This window comes from Gracilinanus agilis, chromosome 6, assembly GCF_016433145.1.
Source record: "Gracilinanus agilis isolate LMUSP501 chromosome 6, AgileGrace, whole genome shotgun sequence".
Taxonomy (NCBI): domain Eukaryota; kingdom Metazoa; phylum Chordata; class Mammalia; order Didelphimorphia; family Didelphidae; genus Gracilinanus; species Gracilinanus agilis.
Genome location: NC_058135.1, coordinates 192,925,046 through 192,947,636, shown reverse-complemented (window position 1 = coordinate 192,947,636; position 22,591 = coordinate 192,925,046). Strand labels below are relative to the sequence as shown.

Genomic DNA, 22,591 nt, shown 5'->3' with positions numbered 1-22,591 from the left:
AAATTGGCTCTTTTGGTTTTGAAAATCAAATTTTGTTCTCTTACCCAGATGGAGCAAATCCCTCATTGCTGATAAGACAAGAGTGATGGAGCCCTACTCTTGGATCTGGGATGAGAGAGAGATCTGCTCTTTCTCTATTTTATAATTAAAACCCAATAATAACCTATATCAAATATGTGCAAAATGTTCTAAATGTTAACAATTATTAATCTACTTTTCCTCACAATGTAGGTAGGGTAAAGATTGCTTTGTCCTTTTTACCAACAAGGAAACAGTCTCAGGATGACATGACTAGCTAGTAAAGATCTTTTGACAATTATCCAGAATAATTTGGGCAGGAGAACCTCAAAAATAATTATAATTCAAATCATTATGAAACTTAATTTTTTTTATTGCCTTTACTGGCAGACCTTTTCCCCTGGAATGCCAAACCAGTTAAATGGGGAAAAGATCTAACCCTCTCCTTTCATAGCTGACAAACCTTAGACTCAGGGACATTTGTGAATAGGCTAAGGAAGAGTAGGGATTATTCTCTTACCTGACTTGGGATTTACCCTGGCTGTTTTAGAAATGAAGACAAGTCTGTGCCTTGGGAAAGTATGGAAGACAAACCTTAGAAATCCTGGGAGGGAGGCACACTTCAGCAGAATAAGAATTTATCAAAGGGTAGATATTATAGCCTTGAAAAGACTCAATAGTGTTTAACCTGCACTTCTAGCCCTTTAGAACTATGCCAAAGGCTTTGTCCAGTCCAAATCATTCAACATCTCGTTCCCTAGCTGAGGCAATTTGTAGACCTTCCAATCAATCCCTCAATCATCATTTATCAAAGACCCTTAGAGTCTTAGGTGCTAGAGATAAAAAGTACTAAGTATGTGCCAAGAACTAAACAATCCCTAAAGAGTTTATAAGCAAGGCCCCTAGTTTGCCTTAGTTAAGAGGGAGGGAATGGGACAGTACACACCTCTTTCTTGGAATTTCAAGTCATCTAAGTGAGTTGGCCATAGTAACTAGTACCCCAAAACACTTCCTCCTTTTTCATCCTAGAAACACACAATGGCCCCATCTTTGAACTCTTAGCTCTTCCTGGAGGGAAAAGACAATTTTGGCCTGAACCACCGCTGTAGAACATAAATGATGCCCGTATCCCTGACTCCCTTGTATTTGTTCTCTTGCTATTAGATTGCAACTCTGAGCAGCCTTGGTTGCCCCCAGATTAGCTCAGCAACCCCTAAATAACAGAGTTTATTCTAGTTTTATTTGTTTGACTTATTTTAGTTTACCCGTGCCTAACAAGAAGAGGATAAATGTAGTAACCAGAGGTTCTAAATGTCTGGATTCTGTAGAAGTCTGTTGGATTGGGTAAATGGATCTCTGTATTTCTGCCTGGAAAAGGGTATTGATTGGTTAGGTGCCAATATCCTTTACTTTTTTATTTGAAGTTGCCACCTGGCTCTCTCATCTATAGGAACTTCTTTGGCTGTAGGGGCGGAGAAATTCAGAAAAGGTGGAAGAGACTGGCTCATACCACTAGAGCAAATGCTTATTAGGTAGGCTATCCTGCTCTTCTGGCTTCTGGCTTCATGAGTATTAAATGGCTAGGTCCCATTGGTACTGACACTTGCCTAAAACTTTACTTATTTAGCAATGCTTGGGATTCTTGCCTGGATGGATTGGAGTTTCTCTCTGGAACTACTTCAAGTAAATGCTCAAACTGTTGCTGAAATAAACTCCAGTGGGCTTTCCTTCTGAACATTTGAAAAATGTCCTGGACTCCTAAAAGAAGAAAATGATATTGAATTACAGCTCTTTTTGTGTGAAAGGAAATTCTTGGTTTTCTTTTTCTGAGTTTACACTTGTGAAAAGGGAATCCTTTGTTCTCTTTGTCTAGTTGGAGTTAAAGCTTTGGTTAACAATAACTTAAGTACCCCTACTTAGTACCTCACTAAGTTGAGAGGACAGGATTAACTCTCCTTTGTCTACTAATGACTGAACCAACACAAACTTGAACTAGGTGGAGGAGCTTGAGAACCACTTGGTGAATTCACACCCTGCTTGGTGCTGGATGGGAAGCCAGTAAGATGCTTAGAGAGCTTCACCTTTTTTTCTAGCTCAAACAGCCAGAGACCTTTGAATTCTTTTGGGAGTTCACACACTCAGAAATCTGTGAATCCTAGGAGGAGAGTTAACACCTTTAGAGGTGAGAAGTCAGTCTCACCAACACTGCCCCTGGGCAGTGCTAGACAATTTTGGAGGCTGTGATTGGCCCCTGTGAAGAGGGGCGGAGACAGAAAACTACCATAAAAGACGTGAAATCCTGGGGCTGGAGGCAGTTTGGTGAAGTTGTCTGGTGGAGAACATCTCCTGGAGATAGTCTTTGAGGGAACTTCACTGGAGACTGGCTTCAACTTAGATTCCGACTCCTGGACAACGTTGGGTGAGTGAAAAGGGCTGAATACTTTCCTAGTTTCTCAAGAAACTAGCTTCCATCTTGAAAGAGGCCTTGTAGTTACTCACTACTAGCCTGCTTGCCTGAGAATTAGTATAGATATTTTCTCTAACCTCTCTCACATTTCTTTACCTTATTGTTTCCTCTCTATTTTGTAAATAAACTTCCAACTTGAGATATAATAACTTCCAGTGACCAAGTTATTTCATCTAATTTAAGTCCAATTTAATATTTACATTTGCCAGTTGTCCCAGTTAAACCACTGGCCAACTTTATGAGTGAAAAAGATCATAAAGATGAAGTATTTTGCAAAGGTAGACTTAATGACTTTGTTTTCAGGGGAAATAAAGATGAAATGGCTTAAATGTTGTTTCTCACTAAAGATAGTGAAATCTTCCCCCAAAGATAACTTACTGCTTATAGCATGTATTTTCCAGCATATATGGGGAGGCACCCTATATGTCATGATATATCAGTAGAAGGACTCTTCATATTTAGGAAAGTGGATTATTAGGAAGTCTTGAAAGGCTGGAAAGCATGCTTTTGATAGATGAACATTATTCAGTTTTAGGGTAATAGAGGAGTCTCAGAAATAATATGGAAGAAGATTGAAAGCATTCTGATGTGACAATGAGAGAATAAACCTAGAAATTAAAGGAGATAAACATAATTGATTAGTTTGAAGTAAAGGTTAATCTTGAAAAGAGATGGAGAACCATTAAAGGAAGATCCTTTACTGAGAAGAAACTTGTTATTTCTTGATCTGGTGACTATGACAGATGGTCTGGATAGTTGAATGACATATCTATAATTTAGTGGTCAATGAGGAAAAGATTAGAGAAATCCAAATGGGGGAAGATTAATACTGGGATTAATAATTTAGTTATAAAGTTGGGGCAGGAGAGAAAGAGTGAATCCAGAAAGAAAGGACATGAGATGATAACAGACTAGATATGCTATTGGGAAAGTTATTATTATTTTATATTTATAAGAAAAAATTTTAAGTTAGATTTTAATTTTTATTAGTTACTGATTTGTTTTTGTTTTGTTGGTGCTATTGTTATGTACCTGATCTTCCTGGGTTCCATGTTGGTATTATACAGTTTAAGTTTTAAATTTTCGTTATTCACAGACCATGGTGCCTTGGCCTCAGTTGGGAAACTCCTATTCTGTTCCTAATAAGTACATTGAAGAGGCTACCACACAACAGTCTACTATGTCTGGAAAAGATAAAGGATCCCTCATCAGTAAGTACTAATTTCCTATTTTTCTTGAAGTAGCATGACCCTACCATCTCTTTTCTTCCTCTGAAGAAATAGGCCCTCACTGTTTTTTTTCTTTGCTTTCTTTGTCAGGTAATGCCATTTCCCCTGAAAGCAAGATAGACCTTCTGCCACACTACTCTACTATTGCACTGACTGAAGAGCTTAAAGAGCTGAGGGAAGAACAAAGCCCCTTGGATATCCCTAACATTAAAAACTCAGGAATCAAGTGGTCAGGTAATGTTAGCTCACTGTTGTTCAGTAATTCAGTCCTGTCTGAGTCTACTTGACCTCCTGGACTTTTCGAACATCAGGTTTTTTCTTGGCAAAGATAACTGGAGTGTTTTGATATTTCTTTCTCTAATGTGTTCCCACTTTACAGACGAGGAGCTAGGGCAAATAGGTATTTAAGTAACTTGCCCAGGGTCACAAAAGTAGTTTCTGAAGACTTACATGAAGTCAGGAAGATGAGTCATCCTATCTACTGCACCTCTTATTGCCCTCTGGTAGCTCCCTTGGCACACCTAATTTAGTGGGGGGTATATGAGCTGATGCTTCTGTAGTGTACTTTATTTCTGGGAACCTTCTTAAATATAGTGTGTGTGTGTGTGTGTGTGTGTGTGTGTGTGTGTGTGTGTGTGTGTGTGTGTGAGAGAGAGAGAGAGAGAGAGAGAGAGAGAGAGAGAGAGAGAGAGAGAGAGACAAAAGACAGATAGAGAGAATATGGGGTATGTGTATGTTTCTCTTCTTTGTGGGAGGGAACAGCATCTTTTTGTTTCTAGGTAATGTGATAAAGTGAAGAGTCCTGAATTTCTATTTTTTTTAAGTCTTAGAATTGATACTGAGTATCAATTAGATTTGATACTGAGATATTGATACTGAGTATTCCAAAACAGAAGAATGGTAAAGGCTACAGTACAATTGGGGTTATGCAATTTTCCCAGGGTCCCACAGCTAAGGAAGTGTCTGAACCCAGATTTGAACCTAGGAACTCCTGTGTCCAGGTCTGGCTCTCTATCCACTGAGCCACCTATCTTCTCAACCTGAATTTGTATGTAAAAATTCAGGTTTGAATCTTTGGTTTGACACTTGCCAGCTGGGCAACCTTGGACAAATCATTTAATCTCATTTGTCTCAGTTTTTTCTTTAAAATAAGGATAAGCTATTTCACATTTAGAAATGCTAGTATAGTATACATGTACTCCCTACTTTACTAAGAAAGCATTGTATAAATCTTAAAAGTGCTGCATATAAATGTTGCTTGGAATCATTTTTTCTGATGTCCCCAATGTGGTTAGGTCTGTCTTCCTGCCACCACTTCAGGGATTGAGGACATTCTTAGCTAAGACCTTGTGGATATTTCTTTCTCATTATTATACAGTATCTCAGTATGGATTGGTACTGGGGGTCTTTGAGTTCAATTTTTGTCTCAGTCTAGGATTCTGGCTTAACTCATAGTTTTCCACTTCCTACTTTTTCATTCTTCCCTGGACAATGGCAAATGAGAGCCAATGGATTCTTCCTACCTCTTTTATCCAAATCCCATATAATTTTGTTCTTAATAGACACTATCATTCATGTTATTCTATGGTATAATTAAATAGCATAGGAAGGAGAAGACTTGGCATTGTAGTGGTCCATGTAAAAAAGGTAGACTTACTAGGAACCAATAGTTTATCTTTGTTGTCTTATTTTAAAACAGGTAATCTCTTTATTTTTGGTTCAAATCTGATTTATAGGTATACCAATCTCTTCTGTTGATACGAATCGGCAATTCATCTATAACTTACAATTGTAAAGAGTTGCCTGGGGTACTGAGAAAAAAAATAATTTTTCCATAGTCATAGCCATTTTCCATAGTATATGTGAGAGCAAGATTTGAACCAAGATCTTTGTGACTTCAAGGCCCCCCCTTTTCTCTGCTACGTCACCCTGCCTTTTCATGTTAGGCTGCATTTATAGGGTCCTGATCATATTATGTGATCTTTCATTATGTTCTTTATCTCTAAGCCTAGACTTGGCTGCAACCATTATCTGCATCGTTTAGTAAGCTGGTGGTTCAGCTAAGAAGGCAGCCTTGATTGGTCTTCTTCCCTCTTCTTTCCCCTCCCAATCTCATTGTCTTTGGTGCCAAAAAGCTTCTCTGCAAATGTATGTATGGATGTTTTTTAAGGAGGTCATATTTTGGGGACCACTTCAAATAAATGACCTGCTTCTTAAAAATGTATATTCTAATGCATCACAAAAGCTGGCAACCCTGGCCTACCTTCTCTTGACTAGAAAAAGAAAGATGGGAGATTCTTGCATAAAATGTCAGATCCTCTGTGTGTGTATGCACACATGGGCACACTATACACACATGCAAATGATCAAGAAGACAATATTTGTAAAATGCTTGGTACATAGCATGCTTCTTAAAATATAGTTTCAAATGCATCACAAAAGCAAAGCACCCCAGCCTTCTTTCTTGTGGCTAGAAAAAGATGGGAGATTCTTGCATAAAAGGCCAAATCCTTGGGGTGTGTGGGCCTGCACAAGCCCACAAGAAATAAGATAATATTTTTAAGAGTGCTTAGCACAGAGAATGGCACATAGTAGGTGTTTAATAAATGCTTCTTCCCTTCCCCTTAGTTTTTGCAGAGAGAGACACCTCAGAAGAAATAACTGCTGTCTTCCGAGGGATCCTAAAAGTGATTCTCCTCCTGGGATTTCTCTACTTATTTGTCTGTTCCTTGGACATGCTGAGCAGCGCCTTCCAGCTGGTTGGAGGTAGGAAAAGCAATTTCAGGAAAGGGTCAAAGGTTTGTGGGAGGCTTTTTTTTTTTTTGCTTTCAAATTGATTTTAGATCATCCTATAGTCAATCAACAAGCAATCTCAACCAAAAATAGTCTCCTTATTTTATATTACACTCTGAGGGGGTCTCATCTTTTCATCCATTCTAAAGGTATATATCTATATACTTAAATCAATTAATTAATTTAATTAATTTAGAATATTTTTTCCATGGTTACATGTTTCATGTTCATTCCCTCCCACCCTCCCAACTCCCTCCCAAAGCCTATGTGCAATTTCACTGGGTTTTACATGATGCATCATTGATCAAGACCTATTTCCATATTAATATTTGCAATAGAGTGATCTTTTAGAGTCAATATTCCCAATCATATTCCCATTGAACCATGTGATCAAGCAGTTGTTTTTCTTCTGTGTTTCTACTCCCACAGTTCTTCCTCTGAATGTGGATAGCTTCTTTCTCATAAGCCCCTCAGAATTGTCTTGGGTCATTGCATTGCTGCTAGTAGAGAAGTCTATTAGGTTCTATTGTGCCACAGTGTATCAGTCTCTGTGTATAAAGTTCTTCTGACTCTGCTCCTTTCGCTCTGCATCAATTCCTGGAGATTTTTCCAGTTCACATGGAATTCCTCCAGTTTATTATTCCTTTTAGCACAATAGTATTCCATCACCAACAGATACCACAATTTGTTCAGCCATTCCCCAGTTGAAGGACATTTTCCAATTTTTTTGCCACCACAAAGAGAGCTGCTATAAATATTTTTGTACAAGATTTTTCCTTATTATCTCTTTGGGGTACAAACATAGCAATGGTATGGCTGGATCAAAGGGCAGGCAGTCTTTTAAAGCCCTTTGAGCATAGATCCAAATTACCCACCAGAATGGTTGGATCAGTTCACAACTCAACCAGAAATTGCATTAATGTCCCAATTTTGCCACATCCCCTCCAACATTTATTACTTTACTTTGTTGTCATGTTAGCCAATCTGCTAAGTGTGAAGTGGTACCTCAGAGTTGTTTTGATTTGCATTCCTCTAATTATAAGAGTTTTGGAACACTTTTTCATGTGCTTCTGCTAGTTTTGATTTCTTTATTTGAAAGTTGTTTATTCCTGTCCCTTGCCCATTTATCAATTGGGGAATGGCTTGATCTCTTGCACAACTGATTTAACTCCTTATAAATTTGAGTAATTAGACCTTTGTCAGAGGTTTTTGTTATAAAGATTTTTTCCCAATTTATTGCTTCCCTTCTAATTTTGGTTGTATTGGTTTTGTTTGTATAAAAACTTTAATGTCATCAATTATTTATTTTACATTTTGTAATAATATCTATCTCTTGCTTGGTCTTAAATTCTTTTCTTTCCCATAGCTCTGATAGTTTCCTTCTTAATATTTAAGATTTACCCATTCTGAATTTATCTTGGTGTAGGGTGTGAGATGTTGATTTAAACCTAATCTCTGCCACATTGTTTTCTAATTTTCCCAGAAAATTTTGTCAAACAGTCTTGCTGATGTCACTTACCCCAAGTCTATTCCACTGATCCTCTCTTTTGTCTCTTAGCCAGTACCATATCGTTTTGACAACAACTGCTTTATAGTATAATTTAATATCAGGTACTACTAGGCCACCTTCCTTCATATTTTTTTTCATTATTTTACTTGATATTTTTGATGTTTTGTTCCTCCAAAGAGCCCAACTCCTATGAACTTTGTTAATAGCTTTTTCTAATTGAATAAAAAAGTTTCTTGGTAGTTTGATGGGTATGGCACTAAATAGGTAGATTAATTTGGGTAGGATTGTCATTTTTTATTTTGTTAGCTTGTCCTACCCATGAGCAATTAATGTTTTTCCAATTGTTTAGATCTAGTTTTAATTGTGTGAAAAGTGTTTTGTAATTGTGTTCATATAATTCCTGTGTTTATCTTGGCAGATATTCTTAAATATTTTATATTGTCTAGAGTGATTTTAAATTGGAGTTTCTCTTTCTATCTCCTGCTGCAGACTTGTGTTGGAAATATATAGATATGCCAATGATTTATGTGGGTTTAATTTTGTATCCTGCAACTTTGTTAAAGTTGATTATTTCCACTAGCCTTTTAGTTGATTCTCTAGGATTCTTTAAGCAGACCATCATATCATCTGTAAAGAGTGAGAGTTTAGGGGGCAGCTGGGTAGCTCAGTGGATTGAGAGTCAGGCCTAGAGATGGGAGGTCCTAGGTTCAAATCTGACCTCAGACACGTCCCAGCTGTGTGACCCTGGGCAAGTCACTTGACCCCCATTGCCTACCCTTACCACTCTTCTGCCTTGGAGCCAATACACAGTATTGACTCCAAAACAGAAGGTAAGGGTTTAAAAAAAAGAGTGAGAGTTTAGGCTCTTCATTGCCTACTTTAATCCTTTCTATTTCTTTTTCTTCTCTAATAGCTACTGCTAGTGTTTCTAGTACAATGTTAAATAATAGAGTTGATAATGGGCATCCTTACTTTACTCCTGGTCTTATTGGTGTGAAAGGAAATTCTTGGTTCTCTTTGCTCTATTAAGTTTACATTTGTGAAAAGGGAATCCTTTGTTCTCTTTGCCTAGTTGGAGTTAAAACTTTGGTTAACAATAACTTAAGTACCCCTACTTGGTACTTCACTAGATGTGTGAGGACAGGATTAACTCTCCTTTGCCTTCTTTTGAATTAATCAACAAAAGCTAAAATACACCCATACTTAACCCTAAAGTAAGGGAAACTTGTTACTACAGGAGTTTACACCTCCAAAAGGGAGACACCCCTACTCAACTTTAAGTAGGTGGAAGTCTTACAGCCCATGTGCTAAACTGGGTGATAACTCAGAAATGTGTGAATCCTAGTTAACACCTTTAGAGGTGACAAGTCATCCCACAAACACTGCCCCTGGACAGGGCTGGACAATTTGGAAACTGTGATTGACCCCTGTGAAGAGGGGCAAGAACAGGAAACCATCACAAAAGCCACGAAATCCTTAGGCTGGGTCAGTCCTGTGAAGTTGAGTCTCATTGAGAGTGTTTTCTGGAGATAGTCTTCAAGGGAACTTTTCCTAATATTAAACCATCCTTACATTCCTGGTGTAAATCCCACCTGGTCATAGTGAATAATCCTTGTGATCAAATTACTGGAGTCTTTTTGCTAGTATTCTGTTTAAGATTTTTGCATCTTTGTTCATTAGAGAGATTGGTCTGTAGTTTTCTTTCTCTGTTTTTGGTCTGCCTAGCTTTGCAATCAGTATCATATTTGTGTCATAAAAGGAATTTGGTAGAAATCCTTTGCTTATTTTGTCAAATAGTTTGTATAGTATTGGAATTAGTTGTTCTTTAAATGTTTGATAGAATTCACTTGTGAATCCATCTGGCCCTGGAGATTTTTTCTTAGGGAGTTCTTTGATGGCTTGTTCAATTTCTTTTTTTTTTTTTTGAGATTGGATTGTTTAAGTATTCTATTTTCTCTTTTATTAATCTAGGCAATTTGTATTTTTGTAGATATTCACCCATTTTACTTAGATTGTCATATTTATTGCCATATAGTTGGGTAAAATAATTCTTAATAATTACCTTATTCCAGAGGTATGTTAACATGGATGCTTCTTGATTCATACTTTTGCCCCCATCTCTCCTCCCCAACAAATCCCTGACCCTTCCCCTCCCTTCCTTACCCACCAACAACCTTACTTCAACTCTAGTCTCTGGAAGTAAAATAGTTTAGGGATTAGGTTTCAAAAATCTTTGTGAAAAGACTTGATGATAGGGAATTGAGGCCATCAGCTTGAGGTTTTGGAGTGAGGGTGACCTCTGAAGTATCATCTCTAGTTTCAGAGACTAGAATCTGTGTAAAATGCATTTCCTGCTATACTGGCAGCAGGACTGGGTGTCTGTGGGAAAAGTGAAATAGGTCAGACTAAAGGGAAGAGGAGAATTAGTGTTGTTTGGTCCAAATAAATAGTCCTTCCTTTTGGACTTTCCTCATCCCATTCTTCTCTATATTTTTTCCACAAATTCTTAGAGTTGTATTTCCAAACAATGTGTTCTTGAAGACAGAGACCCTGGGGTTGGTTTGAGTGGTTTTTTTGGGGTGTTAAATCTTCATCCTGGCCCAGAATGTTTTCCACATTGTTGACTTTAATTGGAACAGTGGATATATAGCCATTGTTTTAATTTTTTACTTTTTAGAACCATTACCTTCTGTCTTAGAATCAATACTGGATATTGATTTTAAGGCAGAAGAGCAGTAAGAGCTAGGCAACGGGGGTGAAGTGACTTGCCCAGGTTCACACAGGTAGGAAGTGTCTAAGGCTAGATTTGAACCCAGGACTTCCCGTCTCTGGGCCTGGCTCTCAATTTACTGAGCCACCCAGATGCCCCCTTTCCCTCTCCCCCCCCACCAATTTTTTTTTACTTCAGCCATTTGAACGATTTGACTTCATACTCCACTCCATTTTCTTTGTTCAAAGCCTGGCCTTTATGCTTCCACTCAGCAGACTAATAATGGGTCACCATTATTATTACTAAACTCTGGGGCAAAGATGGAGGCAAACAAAGGAAATGGAAGATCCATCCATAACCTCAGGAAGGAAGTTTACAATTCTATTGGGATGACACATGAAAAAAGTCTTATAAAGTCTTATAAAGCACCCTACATATGGATATACATTAAATAAAATACATGAGGGAATGGAACAAACATTTATATATTATTTACTGTGTGCCAAGCTCTGTGCTAAACAAATTCAGTCATACTGCTCCCTCTGCAGTTAGCTGACTCTTCTTCACTCCTCCTTCCACACAGTGTCCCCTAGCTTTGATTTGTGATCCAACAGTCCAAATGAACTGCCGTCTATCTGTTATTTAAAAATTTTTATTACCTTTGCAGGAAAAATGGCTGGAGAGATTTTCCGTGATGATTCAGTGTTGACCAACCCTGTGGCAGGCTTGGTGATTGGTGTGTTGGTGACTGTCATGGTGCAGAGTTCCAGCACGTCCTCGTCTATCATTGTCAGCATGGTGTCCTCTTCACGTGAGTTAACCTTCTCTTTCTCTCTCTCTCTCTCTCTCTCTCTCTCTCTCTCTCTCTCTCTCTCTCTCTGTGCATTACTCAGGCAAGTCTGGATACATTCAAAAAGAATTTCATTCCAAATTCTAGCATCATATAATGATGCACACTATGCCTTGTCCTTTAATCTTTACCTTTTTCCTTTTCCATCCTCCAAATCTTGGGACAAAACTTGCCACAGTCATCACCAACATTGCTGCCTGTAGGCTCTAGATTTTTTTTTCTTAAAACTCTTGCCTTTTGAATCAATACTATCAGTTTAAAGGCAAAAGAATTGTAAGGGTTAGGCAACGGGGGTTAAAATGACTTGCCCAGGGTCACACAGATTGGTAGTGTCTGTGGCCAGCTTTGAACCTAGAGTCTCCTGGCTCCAAACTTGGTTCTCTCCACTGAACCACCTAGCTGGCCCAGTCACTCAATTTCGTGCCCATTTTATGCCCTAATTATATTTCTGAGTACCTGGTCTCAGTAGTGAGTTCTTCAACATATAGGAAATCTTCAGGCAAAGGCTAGATAGGTGACCAGTTGAAGATGTAGAAAGGATTGCTATTCTTGGTCATGATTGGACTAGATATCCTTGTTTTTTAAAGTCAATTCATTAACTTGTTTGATTTTCCTTCCTTTGACTTTCTTTGAGTTTCCACAATTTTTCTTCATTGACTTTTTTCCTTTGACAGTGTTGACAGTAAAGGCAGCAATTCCCATTGTGATGGGAGCCAATATTGGGACTTCAGTCACAAATACAATGGTGGCCCTCATGCAGGCTGGAGACAGGGATGAATTTCGAAGGTAGGATGTTTTGTCTTACTTGTTTCCTAGTCCTATTTTCTCCATCTTTTCTGTAACTGTCTTTGATTAATAAAGTTGAGAATCTTTACTCACCTCCAAAAATACTTCCCCGACTCTTCCAGTGGACCTTGTTACAGTACAGATTGTGGGGTAATCATATATGCTGAGTAGTTCAAGTGCCCCAACCTGTCATAATGATAAGTTGATAATGATTTTATTTTTGGAACAAGGTAATTCCTCCTTATTGGAGTTATGAAAACCTGAGTTCAAATCCAGCCTCAGACACTTACTAGCTTCATGATATTGGGTAGATCACTTAACCTCTGTTTGCTTTAATCCACTGAGGAGGAAATTCTGACTCATTTTTCAAATAGAGAACTGAGTCAAATATATAGAAATAAGAACCATTACCAAATTGATAAATGGTTAGAGGATCTGAACAGACAGTTTTCAGAAAAATTCAAAACTATCTCTAGTCCTATGGAAAAAAAAATGCATAGCCACTTTCAGACCTTGCTCTGTGAATCTATAAGTTTACTGTTCTTCCAAGGTGGTATAATCTAAGGGGAGGCATGACTCATACTCTCCCCGCCTGTGTTTTGCTCTGTGAGGAACTCCAAGCACCTTTTTCTGCTCTGGAACTATGACCAAAAGGGACTCCAAGTGCTGGAGTGTACTAGTATTCTTCTTTCCTTGGACCTGTGACCTGGAACTATAATCTGGGGCTTCGACCTAGATCTGAGTATGAGCAGTGGGACAGAGTCTACACCCAAAGCCAGCCAAGGGACCCCCATAATCTCCTTCTGACCAGTTGTTTGACCCCCTAAATATGTGAGGCTGAGAGCTCTGGAAGCCATTGCTACTGATTCAGCCATTCCAAGACTGGTGCTGATTTGATGAGTTAGGAGTTTGTCTTGGCAAACTGCTCCACGCTCTTCTCCCATTGGGGTGCATCAGATCCTTCCTGATGACCTAAGTTGTCTTTGCCTGAAAAATTGTTTCACCCCACCCTGTTGTGGGTTCTTTCCCTCTGGAATTCATTTTGAGGCATTATATCAAAGTTGTTTGGAGGGTAATTTGGTAGAGATCAGGGGGGTCCCTGTACCTTCTCCACCACCTTCTCCAATAAGTATTTAAATGAACATGGTAACAGCTGCTTTGTCTATCCCTTTAGAACTAAGTTGTTCTCAAGGGTGAGACTTTTAATTGGAATTGAGCCATTTTCATAATTTGCCCCTTTAGAGTAGATACCTTGCTTGTATGGTTCCACTGTTTTAAGGTAATAATAGAATAGAATGAGTATTTATTAAAGCACCTATTAGTTACCAAGTTCTGCGCTATTATTCATTTTACAAATGTTATCTCCTTTGATCTTCACAACAACCCTGTGAGATAGATGCTATTTCTCCCATTTTTTATAGCTGAGGAAACTGAGGCAGGCATGGGTTGTGTGTTCATGCTCTCACAGCTACTAATTGTCTAAGGCTAGATTTGAAGTCAGGTCTTCCTGACTCCAGGCTCAGCATTTTATGCATGATGTCACCTAGCTATCTCTCTGTAATAGATGTATAATATTATGTGTAATGTTATATAATAATAGTTAGTTTTTATGTAGAGACTTACAATTTGCAAAGCATTTTTTTCAGTATTGCCTCTTTTAATCCTCACAGCAACCCTAGGCAGTAGGGACTTTTGTTGTCTTTCTTTTCTAGATGAGGGAACCGAGTCAGACAAGTTATGCAATTTGCCCAGGCTCACAAAATTTGTAAACTTCTGAGATTGGATTTCAACTCAGATATTTCTGATTCCAGATTCAGTGCTCTATCCACCTTGCCACCATGGCTGCTCAGGTAGCATTCTGACAATATGTGATGTCTTTTAGCCCATGTGCTCTATCCAATTCTGAGGGACACCTGGATCTGTGGTTTCCATGGTGCTGGGAAACTGCAAGTGGGGATTCCAGTCTCAGTGTTGATGCTGCTTGGCAAGTCTAGTGGTAGCTTAGGTCACTGAAGGTATTAAGTGACTTGTTCATGGTACTATTACTAGAACTGAGACTTGAACCCAGGTCTTCCTAACTTTCAAGCTTGTCTTACTACTCATGGTGTTCTTGCCATATTTTTTCAATCTGCACACAGTAAGCATGAGAGTGACAAGGAAAAACTGTAACATTAAATATTTTGTGTTTTCTCCTTCCTTTAGGGCTCTTGCAGGAGCTACTGTACATGATTTTTTTAACTGGTTGTCAGTGCTTGTGCTGCTGCCTCTGGAGGTGATCACGGGCTACCTTTACCACCTCACCAATGTTATAGTGAAATCCTTTAATCTCAAGAGTGGAGATGATGCCCCTGAACTCCTGAAAGTCATCACGGATCCCTTCACAAAACTCATCATCCAGGTGGGCATCAAAAGTTCGAGTCATTAAGAAGATGAAATAGCTCCAGTGTTGAAATTTAGTTCACTTGGAAAGGCAGCTAAAAATCTCCTCTCCTAACCTGGTAGAGTTAGCATAGTTTTTGTGATTGCCTCTTTTCATTGCTAAGCATAGTGGAGCTAAGGAGCAAGCAATGGGTTGGTTCAAGCACTGCATTGGTAGAGTTTTATTCCTCACGACCACTATGGCCAACGAGAGACTCAACCATTCTACCATTCTGTACCTGATGGCTTTTTTTTTGGTTTGGATGATGTGGACATGATGGTATCATCCTTCAAATCAAGAAAAAGGGAAAGCTCTTTTCCAAAGGATACTCACAACTCAAACAATACTCAAACCCCAACCATGGCCCAAGAACTGAGGGATCCAAAGACAAAAAAGAGACACATTCATTGGTCTCAAGGAGCTGGATATACTGGACTCCCTGGAACAGGGGGAAAGGGTTTATCTGGCCTCATCCTAGACAATAAGAGGAGGCAAAGCTGCATATGTTCACTGTAATCCTTTGGAAACAAGACCGGTCTGTGTTTCCACTTCCTACACAACCCGATTTTCTCTTCTGTACATTGGAAACCCTTAGGACAGTAACTATTTAACCTTTTACTTACAAATCATAGCTGAGGAATAGGCTAACTCTTTTCCTCATGTCTGTTACTTTCCTCAGCTGGATAAAAAAGTCATAAACGAAATTGCTACAGGAAATGAAGCTGCGAGAAACAAGAGCCTGATTAAAACTTGGTGTAAAAGTTTTAAAAATGTGGTGAGTATCAGAAAATGATTCCAAGGGCATTGACAGGAGAGCAAGAAATCTCTTTCTCCTGTGATGGTGAAGGACTGCAAGTATTGTGGGTTTCCTATATTATAAATTCAGTGTCTGAGGACAGAGCCAGGTCTTATTTATATAGCTCAGACAATGGGGCAAAATTTAGACTTCTCCAGATAGGGATAAAGCAATTAACTTCCTTAAGTCTGCTTTTGAGTGTAGCTCAGCTGGCCTTCAGAAATGAACCAAATAATTCTGTAGGTAGCTTTCTGTTCTTTCAGCAAGTGCTTCATAGTCCATGCAAGAAGGGTGGAGATCTTCTCTGGGGATTATAGGGAGGGTGAGTTAGAGAAGAAGGGGAAAGAGGGGATTCGGTGATCAGTGATAGTCATGTCTTCAGGGCTGGGAATTACATCTTCACATGCTATCATTCTTTTTTTTTTTAAACCCTTAATTTCTGTGTATTGGCTTATAGATGGAAGAGTGGTAAGGGTGGGCAATGGGGGTCAAGTGACTTGCCCAGGGTCACACAGCTGGGAAGTGTCTGAGGCCGTATTTGAACCTAGGACCTCCCGTCTCTAGGCCTGACTCTCGATCCACTGAGCTACCCAGCTGCCCCCACATGCTGTCATTCTTAGTAACGGTCTTTTTCTTTTTTCCCTTTTATAAAAGTTTAATTAATTAATTAATTAGGGATATTTTTCCATGATTCCATGATTCATATTCTTTCCCTGCCCTCTTCCCACCCTCTTCCCATAATCAATGAGCAATTCCACTGGATTTTACATGTATCCTTGTTCAAGACCTTTTTCCATATTATTAATATTTGCAATAGAGTGATCGTTTAGAGTCTACATCCCCAATCATATCCCTATCAATAACAGTCTTTTTCTGTGTGCCATCCTCCAGACTTTAAGCAACGTTACCGTTCCCTCACCAGAAAATTGTACTTCTCCCACTCTCTGCTGGACTGAAGGGAACATGACTTGGACCCTCATGAACACAACCTATGAAGAGAACATTGAAAAATGTGAGTAGGAAATGTGCTGGAAAGTCTGCTGAGTGATGGCAGTCAAAGAGGAATTGTTTACCCAATTCTCAAACATGGTTCCATCAGTTCTAACAATGTCCTCCTCATCATGATGTAGTGACTAGAGCTCTGGATGCAGAGTCAGAAAGATGTGGTCCACATTCAGTTTCAGAGAGTTACTGTGGTTCTGTACTACCTAGGATTGAATAGAAAAATATTCTATAGTGGCTTCAGAGAGTTACTACCTACCTCTACCTTTCTACATGTCTATACTTTACTACCAGTAAACAATTTAGGAATTGAGATCCAAATTTGAATTCTAATAATGTCTTAGATGGTCCTCTAGACCTAGAGACAGGAGGACCTGGTCTAAATCCAGCCTCTGAGACTATCTGAGTGACCATGAGCAAGTCATTTAACAGCCTACCTGCCTCAGTTTCCTTATGTAAAATGGGGATAATAATAGCATCTATCTCCCAGGGAGGTTGTCTATTCCTGGGAAGGGGAAAATGCCATCTATTGGGCAAATATCATAGGATGTTGGAGCAGGAAGGATCCCTTGGTGTCATTTGGTCCAAACGTCTGTCTACAAAGCAGGAAACCCAATATCCAGATAGAAGGAACCCACCCACTGTCACAGAAAAAGCAATGAGCAGAATTCCAACCCAGGAATTCTCTATTCAAATCCAGTGCTCTTTTTGCTATGTTATAATCAGTGTGCAGGGATTTAACTGTCAGTGACCTTTCTCCATTCCTGACACAGACACTGAGACATATAGACAGATACATATGGACAGACAAACACAGACACACACAGACAGACACACAGACACACACACACACAAATACACACACTCCTGTTTAAAAATTTTTGAGGAATCAAAAATGGCTTCTTACAAAAAGATTGGAGACCTGTATTCTAAAGCAGAGTCCCAGTTGGATTTAACTTAAATACCTTGGGAGTTTTTTTGAATGTATAAACCTTTGATGTACTAGAATCATTTTATACAAGCCTTGATGCTGTATATAACACGATGTACTTAGGTTAGGTGGTGAGGAGGAGGAAAAGAAAAATGAGAAGTGGTTCCTCTGTTTCCTACAGGCAAACATACCTTTGTGGACATTAATCTCTCGGATCTGAGCATTGGACTCATCCTTCTTGCCCTCTCCTTGCTGGTCCTGTGCACTTGTTTGATTTTAATTGTTAAGATCCTGAACTCTCTGCTCAAGGGACAAGTTGCTGCAGTGATTAAGAAGACCATCAACACAGGTAGTCATTTCACCATCTCTGGGTCTTTCTGTGGGCAGAACCCTTAGGAAAAAAGACACCTGCTAACTCTCCTCCCATTGTGCTCACTGAGGGCCCCATCTGCCTGAAGTCAAGCATTCCAGATGATGCTGGTCTCCCCATTTGTTCTTTCCTTTCAAATCAATAATCCTGGAAACCCATATTGTCCGTTTTATTTTGAATTTGCATTATTGCCTTGGGAATATTCTTGAGCCCAACAGAATGCTCCCTGTGTTGTTCCCTGAGTGAAAAGGAACCATACCAGGAGATTTTACCTCTGTCTACCTCAGATTCCTCAGCTGTAAAATGAGGATAGCATCTACCTCCCAAGGCTGTTCTAATGATCATATGAGATATTTTTAATGTGCAGAGCCATGTGCATGGCACATAGTAAGACCTTCATAAAATTTAAATCCCAATGCCAAGTAGTCTCCAGCAGTTGATTCAATTCATTCCTTCCTCAGCTGGCTTGTTGTGAACTAGAATACTGATGGAACTTGGGAGGGTGGAACTTACTCCTACTCCCCTTCCCACTCACACTTCAACTGTTATAAGAAAAGAAACTGAGATACAGATCTGATGTAGTGTATGTTGATCAGCAACCCAACTCTTGTCATCATGAAGAAATGAAATAATGCATATTTAGAATGTATACTATGTGCTAGTTGCTGCACTCAGCACTTTTTACAAATATGATTTCATTTCAGCAAAGAAGAGAATTAAAGTAGGTTTTTGAGATGTTTTGGGGGAACTCAAGACCCCTCCCACCAAGGAAACTCCTTACGGATTACTTGTCATTGCTCCAGGTTTTGGGATGTTTTTAATAAAAGAACTGTTTTTGGATTGCTCAGTTGTATCAGAGAGGAAATGTTTGTTGATCAAGACAGTTCTAGAAATGGTGCCTCTTTCTTCCTGTTTCTCAGATTTCCCCTTCCCGTTTACCTGGCTGGCAGGCTACCTTGCCATTCTTGTTGGAGCTGGGATGACCTTTATTGTGCAGAGTAGCTCTGTGTTCACTTCTGCAATCACTCCACTGGTTGGTAAGTCTTCCCTTTCCTCTGTTTCCCTTTTTACATGTACATGTCTCCATTTTTACATTTGGTCCTGCCATCTATGATCATTCTCACCCAGAAAGGAATCCAATGTCTTTTTTTCTCCCCTCAGGCATCGGTGTGATCAGCCTCGAGAGAGCTTACCCTTTAACGTTGGGCTCCAACATCGGCACCACCACCACTGCCATCTTGGCTGCATTAGCTAGTCCTGGAAATACCTTACAAAATTCACTCCAGGTCAGGATGCACAATTGTGACTTATTACCTCTTACAATTAAACCCTCTGTTCTTAACCTACTACTAAATCCTCCTTCAAATCACACCCTGGTTTCTTTATCAGATGCTTCCTATCACAAGGGGACATTTATTACTCCTGAGGTCACCCCTCCATCAGACTGGGGACCTGTAGACTAGAAAACTGCCCTACCTCTTGTTCTCAGAAGCTGAACTCCCTTAAGGTGACCTGATATCTCCAGCTTGTGTCTGTAATAAATAAATTCAGATGAGGAATTGTTTAAACTCCTCATCTCCTTCCTTGATCAGTCAGAAAAAGCTGATAGGGTAAGAAGAACTTCTGACTTTGCTATCAGAAGACCTGACTGAGTCCCAGCTCTGTTCCTTGGTAGGTGATGGGTCTAGATCAATGTTTTGTGTTTAGAAAAGAGAGAGAGATGAGTGTTGGTTTCATTCCTACCATACTATAAGTCCTGGTGACAAACTGAAGATCTAATGGTGTCAATAAGAAGGGAAACTAGGGAAAGAATTCAAGAGGTATTATAAAAGGGCTCAAGAGAGTGATCACATGGAAGGCAAAAAGGAAGCAAGAGATTTGCAGCCTAGACAAGTGCAGCATGATGTTGCCCTTCATCTTCTCCAGTATGACTATTGCTTCAGTATTCTCCTGTCTTCTCTTTTCCCCCTTCTCTCCCTGGCAAAGGAGGCCAATTATACCTGCTGGTCTATGGGCAGGCCAGGTAATGCCTGGGTAGGAGATAGGTGACAAAAGAGTGTGGGAGGCAGGCTGAGGTGTAGTAGAGTTTGATTCAAAGCATGATAAACCAATGAAATTAATTTTGCAAAACAATGAATTCCAAAACTGATTTTGGAAATAATTATAATACAAGTCTCATTGGTTCTAGAATATAATAATTTTTAAAACTAATTTCATTGCCCTTTAGCTCACTGGCACTTAATTTCATTTGGAACAATATTTTTAATTAACTAAATTGTTTCTGAAGTCACTGTTTTGGAACTTGGCAAAAACAGCTTTAAATATCAACTTTGTTTTGTTTGTAAGCTAGAAATCAAGCCATCCACTGCATTTAGCTCATTCCTGCATCCCCATTTGAAAATAGACTAATTTTTATAGGATTTAGAGTTGGAAGGGGTCTTTGAGATCCTTTACTCATCCTTTTGTAGAGTAAAAGTGTTTTGCTGAATGGCAAAGTCAGAATAGATTTTAAGTGACATAACCATAATTCAGAGGAGCAGAATGTCAGCTCCTTTGGGAGCAGGGACTTTTCCCCTTCATCTAGCCCTATATTCTAGCATAATGCCTTGCATAGAGGAAGCATTTAATAAATGCTCTGTGAAATTCATTGTAGCTCGGTCTTTAGACAGCATTGTTCTTTCCATTACGTCCTAATAATTAGTAATCTGATTTATAGAACTCATTGTCTCCCTTTGCTGTGGAGAGAAGGGGAGGAAGAGAAGACAGGAATCTAGTGAGGCAAGTCAGCCTGGAAAAGGTTAAAAGCATCACCAACCTGTCCTTTTCTATAATGTGCATTAATGCCCATTAAGGATTCCAAAACATTTTCCCTAATGATCTCATTTGATGTTCATAATAATCCATCTATCCAAACTGAGAAGGCAGGTTTTAATCCCAGTCTTCCTGACTCCAGGTCCAGTGCCCACTAGGTCATTCGTAACATATGTCCACCTCCTAGACATCTCCTGCTGCTCTGAATTCTTGGAAAACTGAAAGGGAGTGGACTTAGATACCTGTTGGTGTCCCTCCTGGCTCTTTAAGTCATTATTTTTAAAATAAATTCATTTTTATTTTTCTGAACTTGGCAAATACCAGAAATATAAATATAGATGCATCTTGGTTTCTTTTAATATAAATCATACATTCTATATACTAGTTCTAGAGTTGTCTATTTGTCTATCTTTCCTTTAGAAAGTCTTCTGTTCTTTCCTATGCATTAAGAAAATAGCTAAAAACCCTCTCTTCCTATCCCCCCTCCCCCTTCTTTGGATATAACTGTCCATAGCTTCTCTCTTCTCACTAAATCTTTCTCTCTTGTTATAAAAAATCCTAATGATAGATCTGGCAAGTTAGGCTCTTAAATTTATGAACCTGTGATGAAAAGTTTTGTTATAATAGGTTCCTGTGAAATCCTTGATCTTTCCCTTCCCTTCTCCACACTTCTTTCCTCATTTTCTCTCCCTCCCACAACTGACTCCCAGCCTGTGCTAGTTGTTTTTTTCATCTTGTTTTTAATCCTTTTGATTTCAGATTGCCCTGTGCCATTTCTTCTTCAACATCTCCGGAGTCCTTCTGTGGTACCCAGTCCCATTCACACGCCTGCCGATCCACCTTGCCAGAGGCCTCGGGGATATCACAGCCACCTACCGCTGGTTTGCCATCATCTACCTGCTCTTCTGCTTTGTCTTGACTCCACTGGCAGTGTTTGGCCTCTCCCTGGCAGGGTGGCCTGTGTTGGTGGGTGCAGGGGCACCCGTATTATTTCTATTGCTTTTGGTCTTGATCATCAGGGTCCTGCAAGCCCATTGCTCTCAAGTTCTCCCTAAGAAGCTGCAAAACTGGGAATTCTTGCCCCTGTGGATGCGATCCCTGAAGCCCTGGGATGGGCTGGTGTCTCTCCTTATTGATAACTGTTGTCAGCGATGTTATTGCTGCTGGCTGTGCCGCCTGCTGTGTAGATGCCCCCCGAGTAGCCACTATGATAAGTGCATCAAACTTGAAGAGGCCAAGGAGATTTCCATCAAGGTCTCTGAGCTTGAAGTAATTGAACTTAAAATTGATGAGTCCCAGCCTGGGGTCAAGGCATAGGAAAAGGACCCAGAAGACCAAGTGGCATAAGGAAACCCCTTCTTTGTTTTTAATGGACCTCCCTCTTAAGAGAAAATGATCTTCACTTGCCTTTCTACTACCCACATCCATCTCTTCCCTCTAAAACAATTTCCCATACTCCCACCTCATTCCTCCCAATGAGGCTATACCAAACAATATTCTAGCTCCAACAAACATTTAGGAAATTGGAATATATGTTCAAGAACAGCAACTAACCCATTCCTGAAATCCCATCACTCCATTTGGGGTCAAATAGACCTTTACTCTGGCTTTCTGTATGTATATAGCTCTTCCTAGGCAGATGATATTTTCTATATGTATAGCCCCTGAATTGCATTGATTTTTCATTGTAAATAACCTATATGATTTGTTGGGAAAAAGAAAGTCATCCTATATGAAATATCTGTATCTGAGGTCAATGTATGCAAGAATGTTTGTTTAGTTTGGTCCCCATTTCACTCTAACTACAAAAGTTAAGCATCTCATTGGTCCCCATTTTTTTTTTTTGGTTCCCATTACATTTTGTTTGCTCTCAGCTGGCTTTTTTGTGTGATTGGTCTA

General features: G+C 39.4%; 1 protein-coding gene across 1 annotated transcript; it reads left to right on the top strand.

The window, feature by feature from the left end:
• Positions 1-3,584: 3,584 nt before the first annotated feature.
• Positions 3,585-22,009, top strand: LOC123253123 (sodium-dependent phosphate transport protein 2B-like). The gene is made up of 12 exons (XM_044682411.1): positions 3,585-3,696; positions 3,805-3,948; positions 6,352-6,480; positions 11,395-11,538; positions 12,252-12,363; positions 14,566-14,761; positions 15,462-15,557; positions 16,470-16,590; positions 17,693-17,860; positions 18,802-18,918; positions 19,043-19,167; positions 21,452-22,009. Exons 1-12 carry the CDS (start codon positions 3,585-3,587, stop codon positions 22,007-22,009), a joined length of 2,022 nt encoding a protein of 673 aa, XP_044538346.1.
• Positions 22,010-22,591: the final 582 nt, after the last annotated feature.

What these genes read in the sequence shown, in the direction of transcription:
- LOC123253123 (XM_044682411.1), top strand. Translation starts at nt 3,585, where the DNA reads ATGGTGCCTTGGCCTCAGTTGGGAAACTCCTATTCTGTTCCTAATAAG. An exon ending in AGATAAAGGATCCCTCATCA is followed by an intron (nt 3,697 to 3,804) that starts GTAAGTACTAAT and finishes TTTCTTTGTCAG; the next exon opens with GTAATGCCATTTCCCCTGAA. An exon ending in CTCAGGAATCAAGTGGTCAG is followed by an intron (nt 3,949 to 6,351) that starts GTAATGTTAGCT and finishes TAGTTTTTGCAG; the next exon opens with AGAGAGACACCTCAGAAGAA.